This window comes from Nymphaea colorata, chromosome 10 (genome assembly GCF_008831285.2).
Source record: "Nymphaea colorata isolate Beijing-Zhang1983 chromosome 10, ASM883128v2, whole genome shotgun sequence".
Taxonomy (NCBI): domain Eukaryota; kingdom Viridiplantae; phylum Streptophyta; class Magnoliopsida; order Nymphaeales; family Nymphaeaceae; genus Nymphaea; species Nymphaea colorata.
Genome location: NC_045147.1, coordinates 20,335,376 through 20,355,049, shown reverse-complemented (window position 1 = coordinate 20,355,049; position 19,674 = coordinate 20,335,376). Strand labels below are relative to the sequence as shown.

Genomic DNA, 19,674 nt, shown 5'->3' with positions numbered 1-19,674 from the left:
CATTGCATGGCCAATTAGTTGCATTGGTAAAATGGTCAGTTTTTGGATGTTATGCGTAAGACAAAAGGAAAGTCAAAGAAAAGCATTCAGTACGAGACAAGTGCGCTAAAGGGATGTGATGTTAATGATATGTGATCGTCTCATTTCGAGCGCAAAAGATACGATGAACCCCGCACAACAAAATGGAATGTCGTCCTATGAGACGTGGGAACTGGTCTAGGATCTTGATGAAGCGACACGCCCACCGTCAAGTTAGAAATGTCAATTAGATGCAATTGAAATAATTGGTTGACCGATTGACACAACCAATGCATGGCCAACTAGATGCGTTGGTATAATGGTCAGTTTTTGGAGGTGATGCGTAAGACAAAGAAAAACATTCAATACTAGACAGATGCGCTGAAGGGATGTGATGTAAATGATATGTAATCTTCTCATTTTGAGCAGAATGGATACGATAAACCCCGCACAACAAAAGGGAATGCAGTCCTGTGAGACCTGGGAACTGTTCTAGGATCTTAATGAAGCAACATGCCCTCCATCGAGTTATAAATGTCAATATGATGCAATTTGAAATAGATGAATGACGGGTTGACACGACCAATGCATGGCCAACTAGATGTGTTAGTATAATGGTCAGTTTTTGGAGGTTGTGCGTAGGACAAAGGGGAAGTCAAAGAAAAACATTCAATACTGGATTGGTGGGCTCAAGGGATGTGATGTAAATGATATGTGATATGCAAAGGATACGATGAACCCCGCACCACAAATGAAAAAGCAGTCCTGTGAGACCTGGGAACTGTTCTAGGATCTTGATGAAACAACATGCCCTTCATCGAGTTAAAAATGTCAATTAGATGCAACCGAAATAAATGACTGACTGGTTGACACGGCCAATGCATGGCCAACTAGATGCATTGGTATAATAGTCAGTTTTAGGAGGTTATGCGTATGAAAAAACGAAAGTCTAATAAGCATGCAATACTAGACAAGCGCGCTCAAGGATGTGTTTTAAAACATATGTGATCGCCTCATTTTGAGCGAAAAAGATGCGATGAACCCCGTGCTACAAAAGGGAAAGCGGTCCTGTGAGACCTGGGATCTGCTCTAGGATCTTGACGAAGCAACATGCCCACCATGAAGTTAGAAATGTCAATTAGATGCAATTGATATAAATGGTTCACTGGTTGGCACAACCAATGCTTGGCCAGTTATGTGCGTTGGTATATTGGTTAGTTTTAGGATGTTTTGCATATGAAAAAAGGAAAGACAATGAAAAGCGTGCAATACTAGACGAGTGCACTCAAGGGATGAGATATAAATGATAAGTGATAGTCTTAATTGTAGCGGAAAGATACAATGAACCCCGTACAACAAATAGAAAAACAGTCCTGTGAGACATGAGAACTGCTTTAGTATCTTGACGAAGTAACATGCACCCCATTAAGTTGAAAATGTCTATTAGATACAATTGAAGCAAATGACTGATTGGTTGACACGACCAATGCATGGCCAACTAGATGCATTGGTATAATAGTCAGTTTTAGGAAGTTATGCGTAAGACAAAAGGAAAGTCAATGAAAAGCATGCAATACTAGACAGGTGCGCTCAAGGAATGTGATGTAATGATATGTGATCGTCTTATTTCGAGCGGAAAAGATACGATGAACCCCAAACTACAAAATGGAAAGCAATCCTATGGGTCGTGGGAACTGGTGTAGGATCTTGACGAGGCAACATGCTTACCATCAAGTTAAAAATGTCTATTAAATGCAATTGAAATAAATGGCTGACCGGTTGACACGACCAATGCATGGCCAACTAGATGCATTGGCATAGTGATCAGTTTGCATATGAAAAAGGTAAAGACAATGATAAGCATGCAATACTAGACAAGCGCGATCAAGGGATGTGTTGTAAAAGATATGTGATCGCGTCATTTTGAGCGGAAAAGATGCGATGAACCGCGTACAACAAAAGGGAAAGCGGTCTTGTGAGACTTGGGATCTGCTCTAGGACCTTGATGAAGCAAGATGCCCTCCATCAAGTTAGAATTTTCAATTAGATGCAATTGAAATAAATGGCTGACTGGTCGGCACGACCAATGCATGGCCAACTAGGTGCATTGGTATAATGGTCAGTTTTAGGAGGTTATGCGCAAGACAAAAGGAAAGACAACGGTATGCCTGCAATACAAGACAAGCGCGCTCAATGGATGTGATGTAAATGATAAGTCATAGTATCATTTTGAGCGCAAAGATACGATGAACCCCGTATAACAAATGGAAAAGCAGTCCTATGAGACCTGGGAACTGCTCTAGGACCTTGATGAGGCAGCATGCCTACCATCAAGTTAAAAATGTCTATTAGATGCAATTGAGATAAATGGCTGACCGGTTGACACGACCAATGCATGGCCAACTAGATGTATTGGTAAAGTGGTCAGTTTTAGGAAGTTATGTGTAAGACGAAAAGAAAGTCAATGAAAAGCATGCAATACTACGCAAGTGCGCTCAAAGGATGTGATGTAAATAATCTGTGATCGTTTCATTTTGAGCGCAAAAAATACGATGAACCCCGTACAACAAAAGGGAAAGCAGTCCTGTGAGACCTGGGAACTGCTCTAGGATCTTGATGAGGCAACATGCGTAGCATCAAGTTCAAAATGTCTATTAGATGCAATTGAAATAAATGGCTGACCGGTTGACACGACCATTGCATGGCCAATTAGTTGCATTGGTATAATGGTCAGTTTTTGGATGTTATGCGTAAGACAAAAGGAAAGTCAAAGAAAAGCATTCAGTACGAGACAAGTGCGTTAAAGGGATGTGATGTTAATGATATGTGATCGTCTCATTTCGAGCGCAAAAGATACGATGAACCCCGCACAACAAAATGGAATGTCGTCCAATGAGACGTGGGAACTGGTCTAGGATCTTGATGAAGCGACACGCCCACCGTCAAGTTAGAAATGTCAATTAGATGCAATTGAAATAATTGGTTGACCGATTGACACAACCAATGCATGGCCAACTAGATGCGTTGGTATAATGGTCAGTTTTTGGAGGTTATGCGTAAGACAAAAAGGAAAGACAAAGAAAAACATTCAATACTAGACAGATGCGCTCAAGGGATGTGATGTAAATGATATGTAATCTTCTCATTTTGAGCGGAAAGGATACGATAAACCCCACACAACAAAAGGGAAAGCAGTCCTGTGAGACCTGGGAACCGTTCTAGGATCTTAATGAAGCAACATGCCCTCCATCGAGTTATAAATGTCAATATGATGCAATTTGAAATAGATGAATGACGGGTTGACACGACCAATGCATGGCCAACTAGATGTGTTAGTATAATGGTCAGTTTTTGGAGGTTGTGCGTAGGACAAAGGGGAAGTCAAAGAAAAACATTCAATACTGGCTTGGTGGGCTCAAGGGATGTGATGTAAATGATATGTGATATGCAAAGGATACGATGAACCCCGCACCACAAATGAAAAAGCAGTCCTGTGAGACCTGGGAACTGTTCTAGGATCTTGATGAAACAACATGCCCTTCATCGAGTTAAAAATGTCAATTAGATGCAACCGAAATAAATGACTGACTGGTTGACACGGCCAATGCATGGCCAACTAGATGCATTGGTATAATAGTCAGTTTTAGGAGGTTATGCGTATGAAAAAACGAAAGTCAATAATAAGCATGCAATACTAGACAAGCGCGCTCAAGGATGTGTTTTAAAACATATGTGATCGCCTCATTTTGAGCGAAAAAGATGCGATGAACCCCGTGCTACAAAAGGGAAAGCGGTCCTGTGAGACCTGGGATCTGCTCTAGGATCTTGACGAAGCAACATGCCCACCATGAAGTTTTAGGAGGTTATGCGTAAGACAAAAGGAAAGTCATTGTTAAGCATGCAATACTAGACAATCGCGCTCAATGGATGTGATGTAAATGATTTGTGATCGCCTCATTTTGAGCGCAAACAATGCGTTGAACTCCGTACAATAAGAGGGAAAGCAGTCCTTTGAGACCTGAGAACTGCTCTTAGATCTTGATGAAACAACATGTCCACCATCAAGTTAAAAATGTCAATTAGATGCAATTGAAATAAATCTTTGAATGGTTGACACGACCAATGCATGGCCAGCTAGGTGCATTGGTATAATGATCAGTTTTAGGAGATAATGCGTAAGACAAAAGAAAAGTCAATGAAAAACATGCAATATTAGACAATTGCGCTTTAGAGTTGAGATGTAAATGTTATGTGATCGTCTCATTTTGAGCGCAAAAAGTACGATGAACCCCGTACAACAAAAAGGAAAGCAGTCCTGTGAGACCTGGGAACTGCTCTATGATATTGATGATGCAACATGCCCTCCATCAACTTAAAAATGTCAATTAGATGCAATTGAAGTAAATGGCTGACTGGTTAACACGACCATTGCATGACCAACTGGATGCGTTAGTATAATCAATGTTATCACTGGCGTAGCGTATCACGTATCGATCGGGCCGACCTATACGCCGTATCGTAAACGTATCGTAACATATCGTAAAATTAATTTTTTAATTTTTAAAAAATATTAAAAAATCATAAAAAATTCCAAAAAATCATAAAAATTCCAAAAAAAATCCGAAAAAACAAGTAAAAATCAGAAAAAATCAAGAAAAATGTATTTAAATGAACATTCATCATTCATGTATATGATTATGAAGTATGAAGTATGAACTATGAACTATGAACAACACATTCCAAAATAAGAAATCAGACATTCAAAATAACATAATAAGCAGCTGAACAGAATTCGATTACATCACAATTCATAAGTTCAAAAGTGAACATATAGTTATCAATCATGATTCATTCAATTCAAGTTTTGACAACAACAATCCTCGTCAATCGTCATTTCCATCATCATCTTCATGATCATCTTCATTTTCTTCATTAAGTGCTTCTATCCCCTCTGTTGGAAATGGAATGTCACCAACATTCCATTGCTTTCCAGCCTCTCCTTCAATAATCTCTGCTACTCCTTCAAGGTTCAAAAAATCAAAATCGTCCTCAAGGTCATCAAGTATTACAGATTGTTCTTCTTCAACCCAAAAGTCTAATATATCAAAATGGTCAATGTTGATAGGATCATATTGAGTGTGATGCTTCCTCGTAGATGTTGTTTCTAATTGCCTAACAAGAGAACAAATTAACAAAATGTTAGAAATTAAAATATATATTAGAATTTGCTATTTTGCATAACAAATGTTTACCTTTGTCTCAAGTTCATATTATAACGAACATAAACAAGGTCATTGAACCTTTTATGTTCCAACCTATTCCTCTTCTTACTGTGGATGTGCTGAAATACAGTCCAATTTCTTTCACATCCAGTTGCACTATATGTTTGGCTGAGGATTCTAATTGCAAGCTTCCTTAATTCTGGCAATCAGGCCCAAACCTTTCCCACCACAAATCTAATAACAGAGGGAAAGTAAAAATGAGAAAGAATAAATATATGAGAAGGTAGAAGCTAAACAACAAATAAAATAAACCGGAAAGTATAAAGTCTCTTTTTCTAATACCTGGACGCATAGTTGACCTGCATCGAATTGCTGTCTCTCTCCCCATGCTACCAAAAGCCGTATCATATTTGTTGATTGACATATGGATAGCGTCTTGTTCTTTATAATCACTTACTAATACCTCAACACAATCCAACATGCCATACTCGACCTCTCTGTCCTTCTTAAAAGTGGGAAGATATCTAATAGTAGGATTTAGGTAGTAGGCTGCTGCATGAAGTGGACGATGAAGTTGTTCAGACCACCTTTCATCTATAATCTTCCATATAGGCATGTACAACTTCTTTTTTCCCTTCATATTATCTCTAATGGCCTCCTTCGCTCTGTCCATAGACTCGTATAAATATCCAATAGAAGGCCTATCTTCAGTATCAACTAATCTGAGGACTTTCACTAGAGGTACACAAATCTTCAATAAGTGCACACATGATTCCCAAAAGTCAGCATCGAAGATGGTATCCACAACTGTCGTAGCCTTTCTTTTATAGGCATGTGGATATGCAGCTCAATCATCACTTGAAAACATCTGCCTGAGAGGAGTTCTTTGCTTGACTATACCCTGCACAGTCAAAACATTTGTAGCAAACAGTGTTTGTGCAGGTCGAATCAATTCAGCCCCATTTGTGAATTTCCTCATCAAATTCAAGACATAAGCATGATTATAAATAAACTTCGTGATTTCTTGGCATCTTTGAACTGTCAACTTCATATCATCTCTTTCACCAAGATCCTGAAGCATAAGATTTACACAGTGAGCAGCACATGGACTCCAATAAAATGTCCTATATCATGCCGCTAACATTTCACTTGCAGCTTTATAATTTGCTGCATTATCAGTGATAAATTGCACGACATTTTGAGGCCCAACTTCTTGTATAACTTTATCAAAAAGCTCAAACAAAACATCAACAGTCTTAGGAGTATCAAACAAATCAACTAATTTTAAGAACATAGTACCAAGGGGGCAATATACAAGGAAGTTTACCAATGTTCTGTTCTTGATGTCTGTCCACCCATTTGCCATTACACTGCATCTTGTAGCTTTCCAGTTCAATTTCAGTTCATCACAATATGCCTTGACATCTCTAACTACTTTGTTGAGAATTTTACCTCGCAATTTATGAAAAGAGGGCATTTTATACCCTCGGCCTACAGTAGCAATCACATCTGCTATAGCCTGAAAATGAAAAGAGTTTGCTGCTTTGAAGGGAATGGATGCGTCATAGAACCACCTTCCTATGGTTTCATCTGCTGCTTCAACAATATCTTTTGAACACATGGCTGTACGAATCTCAGGGTGAGCACCAACAGTAGTATAATTGGGAAAAAAATGCTTGATCGAACCAGCATATTACTTGACTTCATAGTAGGTACTCTACCAACACCAGTACGACCCCCACTCCTGCCACGTCCTCGTAAACCTGTACTTGCACTTGCACTTGCACCTCTTCTTTTTTTGGTTGCAGTTGAAGAACTACTTGTATGCATAATGTCTTTCCCTTTAGCTGTTCCCAAACTATACCAACATGTTCTTCTTCAAGCTCAACGTCTTCACCTTCACTTTCTTCCTATGCATGTGGGTCCCCATATCCTTCCTCTGCATCTTGCATTTCTTTTTCAATCCTATTTGCTTTCACTGCATTAAGAAGCTCCATACACTGGTGCTTTACATACGCTGGCAATGGGTTCTCTTGGGAGCCATTGCAAGCAGCCACATCGCTGTGTGTACCAGCTATATGGTTTTTAAAGCGAGAGATCCCTCCTGATATGATTTGCTTACAATAATTGCACTTAACTCTTAACCTATCTTTAGGATTCACCCTTGTACACCACTGCCATGCAGGATCCGACATTATATCTTCACAAAACATGTAAAAACATACAAATAAATGTAGGAAATAAGAGAAATGAATGATTCAACGGCAAAAATGAGTTATTTCTTACCTTCTTGGTGTTAGAAACCAAAAAACCCTCTTTCTCCAAGCTTCCCACCGTCCCGAGACTCCCCACAACAAATAAAGCTTCTTCACCGGCAGATCTTGATGCAAATGGAGAAAATCTCTCCCTCCCACGTCTCTTGTAGTGTTTAGAAACAATAGAAGAGAGAGAGAGGAGCGTAGGTTTTAAAAAGATGAAGCAAAAAAGGGGTTGTCGTGCCCCTTTTTCATTTTAACCCCGTATCATACGATACGGGGGTGTATCGCCCGTATCGTAAGATACGGTGCCCGTATCGCACGATACGGGCGATAGCATATCGTGCGTATAACTCGTATCGTATTGTTTTTGTTGATACGGATAACATTGAGTATAATGGTCAGTTTTAGGAGGTTATGCATAGGACAAAAGAAATATCAATGAAAAGCATGCAATACTAGACAAGTGCGCTCAAGGGATGTGATGTAAATGATATGTGATTGTCTCATTTTGCACACAAAAGATACGATGAACCTTGTACAACAAAAGGGAAAACAGTTCTATGAGACCTGAGAACTGCTCTAGGATTTCGATGATGCAACATGCCCATCGTCAAGTTAGAAATGTCAATTAGATGTAATTGAAATAAATGACTGACTGGTTGACACAACCAATGCATGGCCAACTAGATTCGTTGGTATAATAGTCAGTTTTAGAAAGTTAGGCAGAAGACGAAAGGAAAGTTAATGAAAAGAACAAACTTGCAATGACAAACCTTACATGATCATACCAATAAGATGCGCTGCTCCATAAGCATCATGACAACATGTAGAATAGCTTCGCAAAAATATTGCAGCCTAATGTTGTTAAGCTCTCAACAAAACAACTTTTTAATCTCAGAACAAAATGCAAAACAGAAAAGCCTGAGCGTTACATCCATAAAAATAAAACTTTTATAAATGAAAAAACATAGAAAATCTTCTCTATGCAATGAACTCAATGATGGAAGAAGCATAGTGACCGAAAGCACAACTTACTGCAAGTAACTCTTTCTGTCACGCCCACCAACAACATAGACTGCACCGTTACAATCAACAGCTGAATGAAAGTACCCCTGAAAGGAAAAGAAAAACGAGAAAAAAATCATAAATTTACCCGAAGTGTTGATTTTCAACCTAGAGCTATAATTAAAAGTCAGTTTCACACTTCATACCAACCTAGTGTCTCCCTGTTTTCTCATTTGATTTCCTTTTAACATTTCTCACTTTCATAATCCAAGACAGCCCCATCTCATTCCCGGGATTGGACAACCCAGCTCCCTCCCATACACACACACACAGTCATAAAGAATGCAAAGTTGGGTGCTTGAAAGCAGTCCAGGTCCTTGGCTAGATTCAGAAGACAAAGTTATCCCAACTTTGCCTCCAATTTTCTCTCCTCTGTCGCTGCTTCTTACACTTTCTAGGTTGAATCCGTAGCATAACCTGGCTAGGCCTGGGTAAGCTTAGCCAACTGAAAAGCCATTTGCTTGGGTTGACTGGTTTGCCAAGTTGACTATAGATTAAAGATGCAAAATTTTCAATTATAAACGGTTTTAACTTGTAATTGCACGCACAGACAAGGGGGGAGGTGGAGAGGTTAACACGACTAACTCTACCGATGGGCCAGGGCTCCCATGTTGAAAAACTCTGGGTGCAGGTGTTGAGGGAAAACAGTAACACTGACCAGGATGCTGTTACTGCAACTAATTGTTTTTGCACAAAAGTCTGCACACACATCTCAGGAGAAAGATGAGTCCTACAAAGTTAAGGGACTCTGGATATGCAGTCCAGAGCATGTGCAATCCAGAGGTTAGACTCGCTCAGCATTTTCGAAATCTAATTTGATCCATTTCTGGTTAAAGAATTAAAAACAAACAAATCAATCAAGGGATTTAGTTTTCCCCTTCTCGATTTCTCTCCTTCTGTTGTCACAGTTTCTGGCAAGGCAGTGATGATCCTCAGACTCTCGCTTCTTCTGGCAGAAACATGCAATGGCGCAGCATGCTCTCAGGCGCTGCTGCCTCTTTGAGAAACATGCATGTTCGATTGTCAGTGTGTACGTATCTGCACTAGTTTAATCTATGTTCAACGTGCTTTTGGCGGTATATATTAGTTCCCTCGTTCAGTTGCTTATTTCACATCTTTACTGTCCAAAAATTTTAAGTTTAATGGATCTAGTGAGAAATACATATGAAATATGCTGTCAAGAGAAAATTGTCACCTGTATGAATATCTTTGGGACTTCTGATTTGAAATTGTGTTTGCTAAATCCATTTGTCTTCTGTTGTTGAAAAACAAAAACAACTGTATTTCATGCAACATTTGAAAACTGGCTGAGTCAACCGGTGACTCAGGTGACTCGGCTCAGCTCGCCTCCCTAATGAGTCACCCAGTAGGGTGACTCGTTTTACTGCATTTGTTAACATATAAATTCTGTTTATTACTTTATTAAAGATACAAGTTCAGTTTGTTAAAGTTGAGCAATATTAATGAAATCAATTGAGTTTTCTTAATGTCCTTCAAATCAACATCCGAAACTGCAACAATTCAAACAATTCATGGACGATGAATTGTTTAATCGTATAAGTGAAATTAAGTAATTTTGTAAACCTTTTATGATTAAAACTTAAAACAAAGGTTATGTATTTTTTTATCTTAAAAAAAAAGTTAACATAACCCGGTCTGAGTCACCGAGCCACGAACAGCCGAGTCAAGTCCTGAGTCACTGGGGTTTTAAGACATTGATTTCATGTCTATTGTCATGATTCCCATGTGACATCAAATATATATCTGGGTATATGCTAAATGCTAAAATCCATTTTTGTCTGGAAATATGCATAACAAAGTGTTTGTTCTTTTCATTTTGCTTGCTTTATTTTAATTTTGAATTTGAAGGTAGAAACTGCAATTTGTTTTCTTACGGTACTATTCCCATACGAACTAAACCGTGTTGCACTTGAGTATGCATGACGATTTTCCACACACACACACACACACACACATATATATATATATAGAGAGAGAGAGACAGAGAGAGTAGTGTTCCCCAAGTTTCGGTCCCAAGGCTAGATTTTCACTTGATTAATGGCCTAGGTAGATGCATCATAGTTATTTTCTTACAATCCCAAATTTTGAATCTTGTTTAAGTAACATGATCGATTTGTACCCACCAATTTTGGGTGCATTGTAAGCCGTTTGATTTTTTATGTACTTTCTTTTTTATACCTTAAAAACCATATGTTTCAGAGGTTCTTGATTTTCAAATAAATTATGTAAGCCGCATATAATAGACTATTTGATGATTTAACAACTTGATTGGGTGACTTTAGGGGAGGGAAGGCGGGGGAAATATAACTTTGCACCACAATTGAGTGGTGGACTTTTTGCTCCATCCTAGGACTGGTTGATTGTAGGAAGGGAAAAGGACTTGAAAAATTAGAACCAAACAGGATTGGACCTTATGGTGGAGAGGAAAAACCTGTCTGGTATTATGGAGGGATGGGGGGGAAGTGTGGGGGAGCTTATGACCTATCTAGTTCGTGTTTGTGTTGCTTCGTGAGAGGGACTCGTTTTACTCACAATCAGCGTGCTTTTGTTGATTTTTTTGCTTTCCATTTTTGTACTGAGGGTGCTTTCTGTACTTGGTTTTGCTATTTTGTACCGTGGGTGTTTTGATTGTAATATCCTAGCTCCTTGTTAAGGTGATTTGTTAGAAATGTTGATACATAATGTTCTGCTCAATTGTGATAGAGTTATGCATTGCATCATATTATGCAGAGTGGCAGAGAGTTTGCTGCAACAAACGGCATACAATTTTTTCTTTTTGAAGTCAGGTTGAGCTTTGTTTAAAGCAGAAAGTTGAGACCAATCCAGGCAATCTTGTGATGAGAATTGGTAATCTTTTGATAAAATGCAAATGCTGTCCTTTATCCAGTTTCTCGATCTCCTTGATGAGATCTCGCCAGATGCTACTATTGGGTTTTTCTCCCGCACTCACGATGTCTTTCAAAGCTTTCAGCCTTGCGGTCGGCTTGAATTCGCCGCTAGCCTTAGAAGTGACAGGAAGGGCCTCAAACCTCCAGGCCGCCAGTTGCATCAAATCACTTCGATCAAATCTTGTATTGTGGCCAGCACATAGAGATAGAGGAAGAGAGAGAAAGATGGCCACATAGAGAGTCTGCTGCTTCTATTCGCTACGACAATGAACTGCACTAAAGTGGATTTCGTCATGCTTTTCCCTATGCCGCCAGCAACAATATCATGTCCTCTCCGTGCCCCTCCCCAAATCATCATATTCTTCGCTAAGTCTGGCGCTTCCATAGTTCTTTATACAGTAACACATCAAACACACCAACGATGTGGGGCTCTAGCCACCGTCTTACATTTGAAGAATCGTGACAATTTATCCAGCCGATAACTAAGAAAAGCAACGCAGAGATTAGCAATCAGAAGATTTGCAGAATCTCACTACGAGCATTCCGAATTCAACACTGCTGAAGAAACAAAAGCGTTTCGAAAGAAAACCGATTTCCTTATGATGTACATGAGAATCACTATAGAACCATTGCTTACACCGTCTTCCCGTGCCAAATTAAACTCAGAATTTTAATTTACATGAACAAAGACAAGGAAAAAGGAACAATCAGCATCTCCAATGGGAACAGCTAAGGGGGATCAGCAGCCAGGAGGCCTACCCGCAAAGAGCTCGTCCAAACGGTCCCGAAGCTCCTCTGGAATATACTTCACCAACGGCACCTTTCCCGCTCAATTGGTACGGAGGAACCACCATCTCCGCCACCCCGCTCCTCATTTCCCTCTGCAACTGCTCATCCGGCACGATCCACCAAGACTGCTCCTTCACATTCTCATCGAACAAATTACTGAAGATTCTCATCTTCTCCCTCACCACCGTTCTCGGAGCGAGCGATGCGTCAGCCGTGGCCCCCTGCAAGACCAACGTCGATACCACCTTTTCCCACGCGCTCCTCTGATACCATGCCTGGTTCTGCTTCACCTTCGCCCCCTGATTCCGGATCCACTCCGCCCCAAGAAGGGAGGCTAGACCCTCTGAATCCCTCACCTTGCTTACTATGTACCTCCAATTATTCATCAAGAAGAGGTGTCTCTGTGCTGGGTCTGTGTATGCCTTTGTCTTGGCTTCCAAATTGCTCATCAGATAAAGAACACATGCCTGCAAGTTCACATGAGAAAATGGTTTTCAGAGTACGATCAGATCAATTTCCGGTTAAAGTCTTACTGATTTCCCTCCCAACCGTGTTGCAAGGGCTGCTAAGCGGCTGGTCGATTGTCCTTTGTCCTAAAATATTCTCAAATTCTTCTGAGTTTAACACAAATAATGGAAAGCTAGAATGTCAGCCCGCGTTCGTCGTTACTGAATAAGCACGCTTATTAGCTTCAATAGCCGACTGTGGCTATCGTTACTGAATAAGCACGCTTATTAGCTTCAATAGCCGACTGTGGCTATAATTCAAGGCATGCTCATTACTGTATTCAGAGAGCCGCCGCCAAGTGAAAATCTCCATAAGAGGCTCATTCGAGCGACAAGTGGTTCGGACTTTTGGTCTTATAGACAGCTTTAGAATTTGCCACCATTATTGTTCTTATTGTTGTGGTTCTTCTTCTTCCTTGTCCTTTTTGCAAGAAAGAGATAAAATGCATTATTATTGGCGACACTCCGCCTATTTCAGTGAATAGGCGAGTTTCCTTCTTTTGATGCTACTGTATATTTTCATGGTTTCAGAGAATCGAAATTAATCGGTTCACTAGAATTTTCCTTGTATTTATAATTTTGTCATTTGGTGGCGTTTATGTCACTACTTAAGTTTGGATTGGATGATGATATATGCTAAGCTTCACCGAATTACGAATATGATTCATGAGCTTACCTTCGTCCAGCCATCCATCTTGTCTTACTTGTTTCTCTGCCTTGTACGTCATCAGGACCTGAAGGAGATGCTAGTTCGATGCGGGTTCCTGTTTGAATGCGACACAGATACGGAAGTGATCCCAAAGTTAGCTAAGTTGGCTTATGATACGCTGATGGAGCATAAGGATGGAGATGGCCAAGATGATGCGTTTGAGAATCCATACTCTATTTGTACAGCTTCTGAAAAGTCTCTGTTGAGCTATTTGCATCTGCTATCATTGTTTTCTTCAGCCCAACGATAGGTTTATTCAATTCGACAGTGTTAGGACCTGCTTATACACCTCTAAATAATCTCATTCTTCCTGATTAAACGTGATTAAGCCAACATTGATCAATGCAAAACCCTTGCTTTTAACATGAAAGATGTGTTGCACTCTTCCTTTAGAGAAGCTATTTCCGATGGAGAACTGAACGGCCTTTAGCAGAAAAGAGGACATCCCGCCCCCAAGCTGGGTAGCCTTCAAATATGTCCCTCAAGAAGAATGGTGTTGTACATGACATGGTGCTTGTGAAGCTGGAAAAGAGGACATCCCGCCCCCAAATTTGAACTCTGACTTGTAAGCTCAAGCTGTCTCTGCTTAGAACAGAATCTCAGCCATTAAAAATATCATATACGTATACTTGCTCATCAGATATCAAACTTAAGTAAGGCCAGACATCCATATTTCTTGTTCACCTTGTTCATACCCTTACGAGATCAGAAGATAATCATGCAACAATACGAACTGCGGCAGATTTGGCTTCTTATTTACACCTTGTTTGGCACCAATTAATCATACTGGAGTGATTTGTTTCCTGAACAGGATGGTCCAGATTAATCCGGATCATGGCCCCACATCATTTGCCAAATCAGCCCATTGACTAATACGGCCCTCTATCAGACTCTACGTTCCTAACATAATATTTTTTTCTGTTCTTTACTCATGTTATCGCAGCCAATTCGACAGATACAAGCTTTCAATACATGATAGAAACTAATATTACAGCCAATTCGACAGATACAAGTTTTCGATACATGATAGAAACTAATATTTACAACATTTGAACACATCTCAGAGACGAGGGAGGCCAAAAATCGAAAGATTCACTCATTCTGCAAACGTGAAATGTCAAGATCAATTTGAGTTTAAATGACACGTTACACATGGATATAATCTTTAGATCAATGATGAGATGAGACCGCCTGCGAGAAGATTTGAAATTGGTACCATAGAGGGATATCACAGACTCAGGAAAATTTTAGTTGGCTTGGTCAGGATAATTGACATAAGAGCTGCAAAGCTAAATTATGTTATGTAAAAGTTGGAAACCCAATGAATTAATGCAGGAAATTAAAGGGAAAAGGAGATATTCGAAAGAGAATCAAGGGACGGGGGGCGGAGGCAGGGGGCAGCAGCGGCCAACGCCATAGAAATTCTGTTTTTGCCACCGTAAAACTTTTGGAAGATTATGGTGGCCCCTCCGAGAAATATTCAAAAATTCTATGCAGTAACGTTTTGCTTGATTTTTCAGCTTCCATGAAACAAAATCCTGGCTTCGCCCTTGACAAGGGAATTCATGTTCCCAATCAACTTCCAGTCACAAATCAAATGAAAGTAATATATATATATATATATATATATATATATATATATATATATATATATATATATATATATATATATATATATATATATATATATATATATAATCTTAGTTAAAGCTAATTAACGTCTTCCCAATTAAAACAACAACAAAATCTAATTAATATTCCTAACTAATCGAATAAGATAATTCCAGATGAGAAAGGACAGTTCTAGATCCAAATGAGGACGCCATTCCAGATTGAACATGGCGTTTGCTCCTACATCAGCTGCTTTGTTCAAACACACTGATTGCTGAAGAATGGCCTTTAGCTGAGATCAGCATAGGCTAAAAGGGGAGTAAGCTGAGGACGGGATACTCATGGACGTAGGCGAGGCGTGATAAGTTTCAGTCTCCATAGGGTTTGGTAAATCCAAACCAGGATGGGGTTTTGGATTGTATTTTTTGTAGGATATTTATTGCATTGGCATTAAGATGGCATTCAATAAGAAAAGGACACTGCGTTCTTTAAGCACAATTCTTCTTTTTTTTTTTGTTTCAGAAAATATTATGTAATTACAGATATTATTTCTAGATACAACAATCGACTGCTAATATAATGACACAATGATCTTCTGACAAGGCATATAATGGATGTCAAAAAGAAAAGGAGACTAACCCCATCAAGCAGGAAAGCAAACTCTTCTATTACTACTTCATCCTTTTGTCTCGCCGGCTGTTGTCTACAACAAGAGTCCTTGGCGAAGAAGGAGCAGCCGCAGAATTCCACTTTATAATGATCTTTCAACTCGGAGATAGTACTTACAATCTAGGCTTCAATTATTTTCTTTATATTATTTCTATTTTCAATTACGTTATTAGTCGGCCAATGCATGCAGCAGCTTGCTATATTAAATATATTTTTATGTTTTAAAATTTGACAGTATTTTTTTTTAAGAGTTGACGTTTATCCTTCCTCTTAACAGTTTATCTTCCCATGGAAGTGATTGGATTTCATTTTCCGGTGCCTTATGTTTAATTTTCCTTTTTATGATCATGATGAATCGTTACGTTCATATTAGATTCCAGTATTGTTCCCATTCACGTTACGTGAAAAGACAGATGATGTACCTTTAACTATAAATTAGAACACTAAAATCCTGAACTTGTGAAGGTCATTATAGTAGTAGGTATACCCACCTTGTTCCTTCTCTCTGTGTCTTTTTCTTCACTCTTTTGTCACTTGGGCGGTGGTGCCAGAGTGGATTTGTCATGTCACTGGGATTCTTTCAGAGAACCAAACACATGGATACTGATACCTGCAACTCTTTGACAGATAATATTTGAGAGAAAAATGTGTTTTTCAAAGGTAGTGTTTGACTAAGAGTCTAGGCCTTATTAAAAGGTGTGCAGTTCAGTAGTGTGGATCTTAAAGTCATGTTGCATATAAAAAAAACCATGAATTTATTTTGGGTGAGAAGAAGGGTCCGACATTAAAACTACGAATCTCAGATCAACAGTGAAATAAACATTTTAACAAAAAAGAATATTTATAAAACAGACCAAATGACAAGGAAGATGAATATGATGCTTAGAATGGAAACTCATGGGTTCATGTACTTGCTACTTTCTGACAAGCAACATTTAAGAGAAAAATGTATTTTTCAAAGGGAATTATAAAACGTACCAAATGGCAAAGGAGATGAACATGATGCTTTGGTGCTCCGCGTCTTCCTGATTTGCTTCAAAGCCATTAATTAGTTGGAGACGTCAAAGATAGGCTTCAATTCAGTCGATGGTTAGTTAACCTACTTTTGACTCTTGAAACATAAAAGAGTGCCGTGATCTCTTATTTTGAAGTTTTAGGTGCATGAACAGTTTTTGTCTAGCTCACATGCATCGGTGGACTTTGAATCTGTGCCCAAAGAAATATCGGTGCCTTTTTTCTTCATCCCCATAAAAACACTAAGCAGGAAAGATACTGCATCGCTGACTAAATCTGCAATTTATCCATTTCTTTTAGATATATGGTCTATCTTTTTTGCAGAATTTTGATGAGAAATTACATTGAAGATAATGCTTCTCTCTTAGTTACAAATTGCTCTTTCGATTGTCAATCCTCTTAAGAAACTTTAACAATCTTTCTGCAGAGATAATTTTAAATATGAACATGCGAAAAATGAAAAACTCCAAGGACCTTATTACAAAGTGGGAGCCCAGAGCTTTTACTAAAATTCATTCAACTGTATGTAAAGAGTCCTCTCACAAAGAATTTATGGCGTAAAGAGCATGTGTGTGTATATATATATATATATATATATATAGTTGCTTTGAGTACCAGGTGATATTATACATAATTGTTGTCTAGAGAGAAAAAGAGACACGATGTTTATATGTTTATATGCTATGTCAGACGTTTTCTCATGAGCCACGAACCAAACGTAACAAGGGAAACTACTTGACCCACATGTGATCCCGCAATGAAACAGACATGGCGCCCACACTTTCCCATTCATTTCAATCACATAGTCTATGTTTGATAGCTTGGATCAGACTATCACATTGATCTCAGGTCACACTCTTTCCCCTTCCCACTGCAAATCCATAGTTCTCACGAGTTAACACAGTTGAGATCCCCAATTGAAAAATCCACTGTTTGTTTAGGATGTGGATTTAACCTGACACGGATATAAAATAACCTGGCCGTATGGTCTTTCCAACTTTTCACCAGTTTGGCTAAAGACCCAGGTAAGAACAGGGAACTGACTAAATAGAAAAGCATGAAATTGGCATAGTCGATTACATTCAAGGAAGCATTGTCAAGCAGAAACAGGCCGAGACATAGATTCCAAAAGGCGAGTCCAGGTTTCTGGTAACTGTGTTCCATCTAAATTTTACATGAATACAGAAATGGCCAAATCATTGGCGAAGCCAAGAGATTTTGATTGAAGGAGCACTCAAGTAACCAGCGCTGCTCTATGTGATCTTGAAGTCATCACCATGTCATTTTCATTTTTCCAATTATGTAAATTTGAAGTCATCACAATAACATTTTCATTTTTCCAATAAAACTTTTTATGCAAATCCAGCACATGAAAGTGAGGCCCCAACAAATTCACCAACTCCCATTCATCAACCTAACCACACCTATCATTAGTTACCAAATACATGCTCCTTTATAACCTACAAAAAGAAAGATACTTGAAGGGAAAAAGTAAAGAAGAAGAAACAAAGAGCAAAAGGAAGGAGGAGAAGAAGAAAGAGCCTTCGACAACAATCTATGGTGTCATTACAGAACATCCCATCGCTCTCTTTCTTAAGTTCTAAGGAACATCATTCCTTCCATCCAAGCTTCCCCAACGTCGCCTCTCTCATTCCCCACAGATGTAAAGTTACCATTATTCCCATTCATCATCTTCCATGCCGTGGATATATAATTTTTGAAAATAACAGAAGATTGATGACTCCGACGCATTTCTTCTAAGCAAGAAATTGGATTGAATTGGTGTTGACGCTGAAAAAAGAGTTGGAAATGGATCCACTTCTTCGTCATCAAGGTGTGCGATGATGAATGTCCTTGAAGTTATCTACAGTAACCTGGAAATGAAGAATGATCTTTTTGATTAAAATGAGAGCGAAAAAAGTTAGGCTATAATTATTATTAACCGATGATGTTATCCAGGATAAAGGAATCATAGCAAGCATGCACACAAGAATGCAAGGATTTACTTGGACAAAACGAAGTATTTGATAGCTTCGGATTTGAGATCGTAAGGATTTAAGAACCGTGGATTTATGATTAGACCCAACTCCATTCAATCTTAAATCTGACGTTTTCTCAATACCCAAAAAAAAAAAAAAATTAAGGATCTTAAGTGTAGATATTAATTTCAAATGGTCATATCAAATTTTTATTATTCTGGACAAGACAGATACAAAAGATGCTGACCCTATTAAAATATACATGGATCTAAAGAAACAATGTATTTGTAGAAAATAAAATTACAATAACACCCGAAGAGAAGCCTATTATATTGGGATCAGACTGTATGGTACTCCTAAAACATGACTCGGGTTAAGAAACTCTTTTCTACAGAAGCCCAAACATTTTGAAACGAAAAATTCCCGTGGCAAATGTTTGATGTTTTTCTCCTTTTGCACTACAAATTTTATTGCTCTTAGAATCCGAAGAAGAAGAAAGATAAAAAATTTTCTTTATACGTCCGCACCAAAAACCGACAGTTTTAAAGTCAAAGACGCCACTTATTAAGAAATTTACCGCTGCTCCTGAAATGTTCAGATCTGTATTCTCAAAATGAGCCATACTTTAAGAATCCATTTATGAACTGTTTTTAAAATGTTTTATTCATCTTGAAGCAATCCTTTTATTGGTGAAAATCACCATCCGCCATTGCAAATACTTGGCAACTTCTGAAGAAAGGCTCTAAAAAATGACCAGTTCGGTAGGAACTTAATGCAGAATTATTAACAGAATCTCATAATTCTTTTTAATCGACCATTCTTCAAAATAAAGCTGCACTTCTCAAATTTACTAAAGGGCAGGAGAAGAAAAAAAAAAAAAACAAAACAAGGAACAGGTCTCACCTTCCCTCCGACATATATATAT

At 38.7% G+C, this 19,674-nt stretch overlaps 1 protein-coding gene and 1 long non-coding RNA gene across 5 annotated transcripts in view; one reads left to right on the top strand and one right to left on the bottom strand.

Moving 5' to 3' along the window:
• LOC116262008 (uncharacterized) overlaps window positions 1-13,995 on the top strand; it is a 40,750-nt gene extending 26,755 nt beyond the window's left edge. For 2 of the 3 annotated variants that reach the window (XR_004174386.2, XR_007574383.1), the window contains exon 10: window positions 11,315-11,455. This is a non-coding gene — a long non-coding RNA (uncharacterized LOC116262008). Of the gene's footprint in view, window positions 1-11,314; window positions 11,456-13,498 lie in introns of those variants that run through there. The other variant, XR_004174387.2, reaches the window with a different exon arrangement.
• Window positions 12,081-13,616, bottom strand: LOC116262007 (exocyst complex component EXO70B1-like). 2 transcript variants are annotated; one of them, XM_031640989.2, is made up of 2 exons: window positions 13,444-13,616; window positions 12,081-12,728 (listed from the first exon to the last, which is right to left on the bottom strand). In XM_031640989.2, the coding sequence occupies exons 1-2, from the start codon at window positions 13,459-13,461 to the stop codon at window positions 12,228-12,230; spliced, it is 519 nt and encodes a 172-aa protein (XP_031496849.1). In that variant the 5' UTR covers window positions 13,462-13,616; the 3' UTR covers window positions 12,081-12,227. The 2 variants fall into 2 exon arrangements, 1 of the variants encoding a protein (XP_031496849.1); XR_007574382.1 differs by lacking the exon at window positions 13,444-13,616 and adding an exon at window positions 12,811-12,949 and having other exon boundaries at window positions 12,593-12,728.
• Window positions 13,996-19,674: the final 5,679 nt, after the last annotated feature.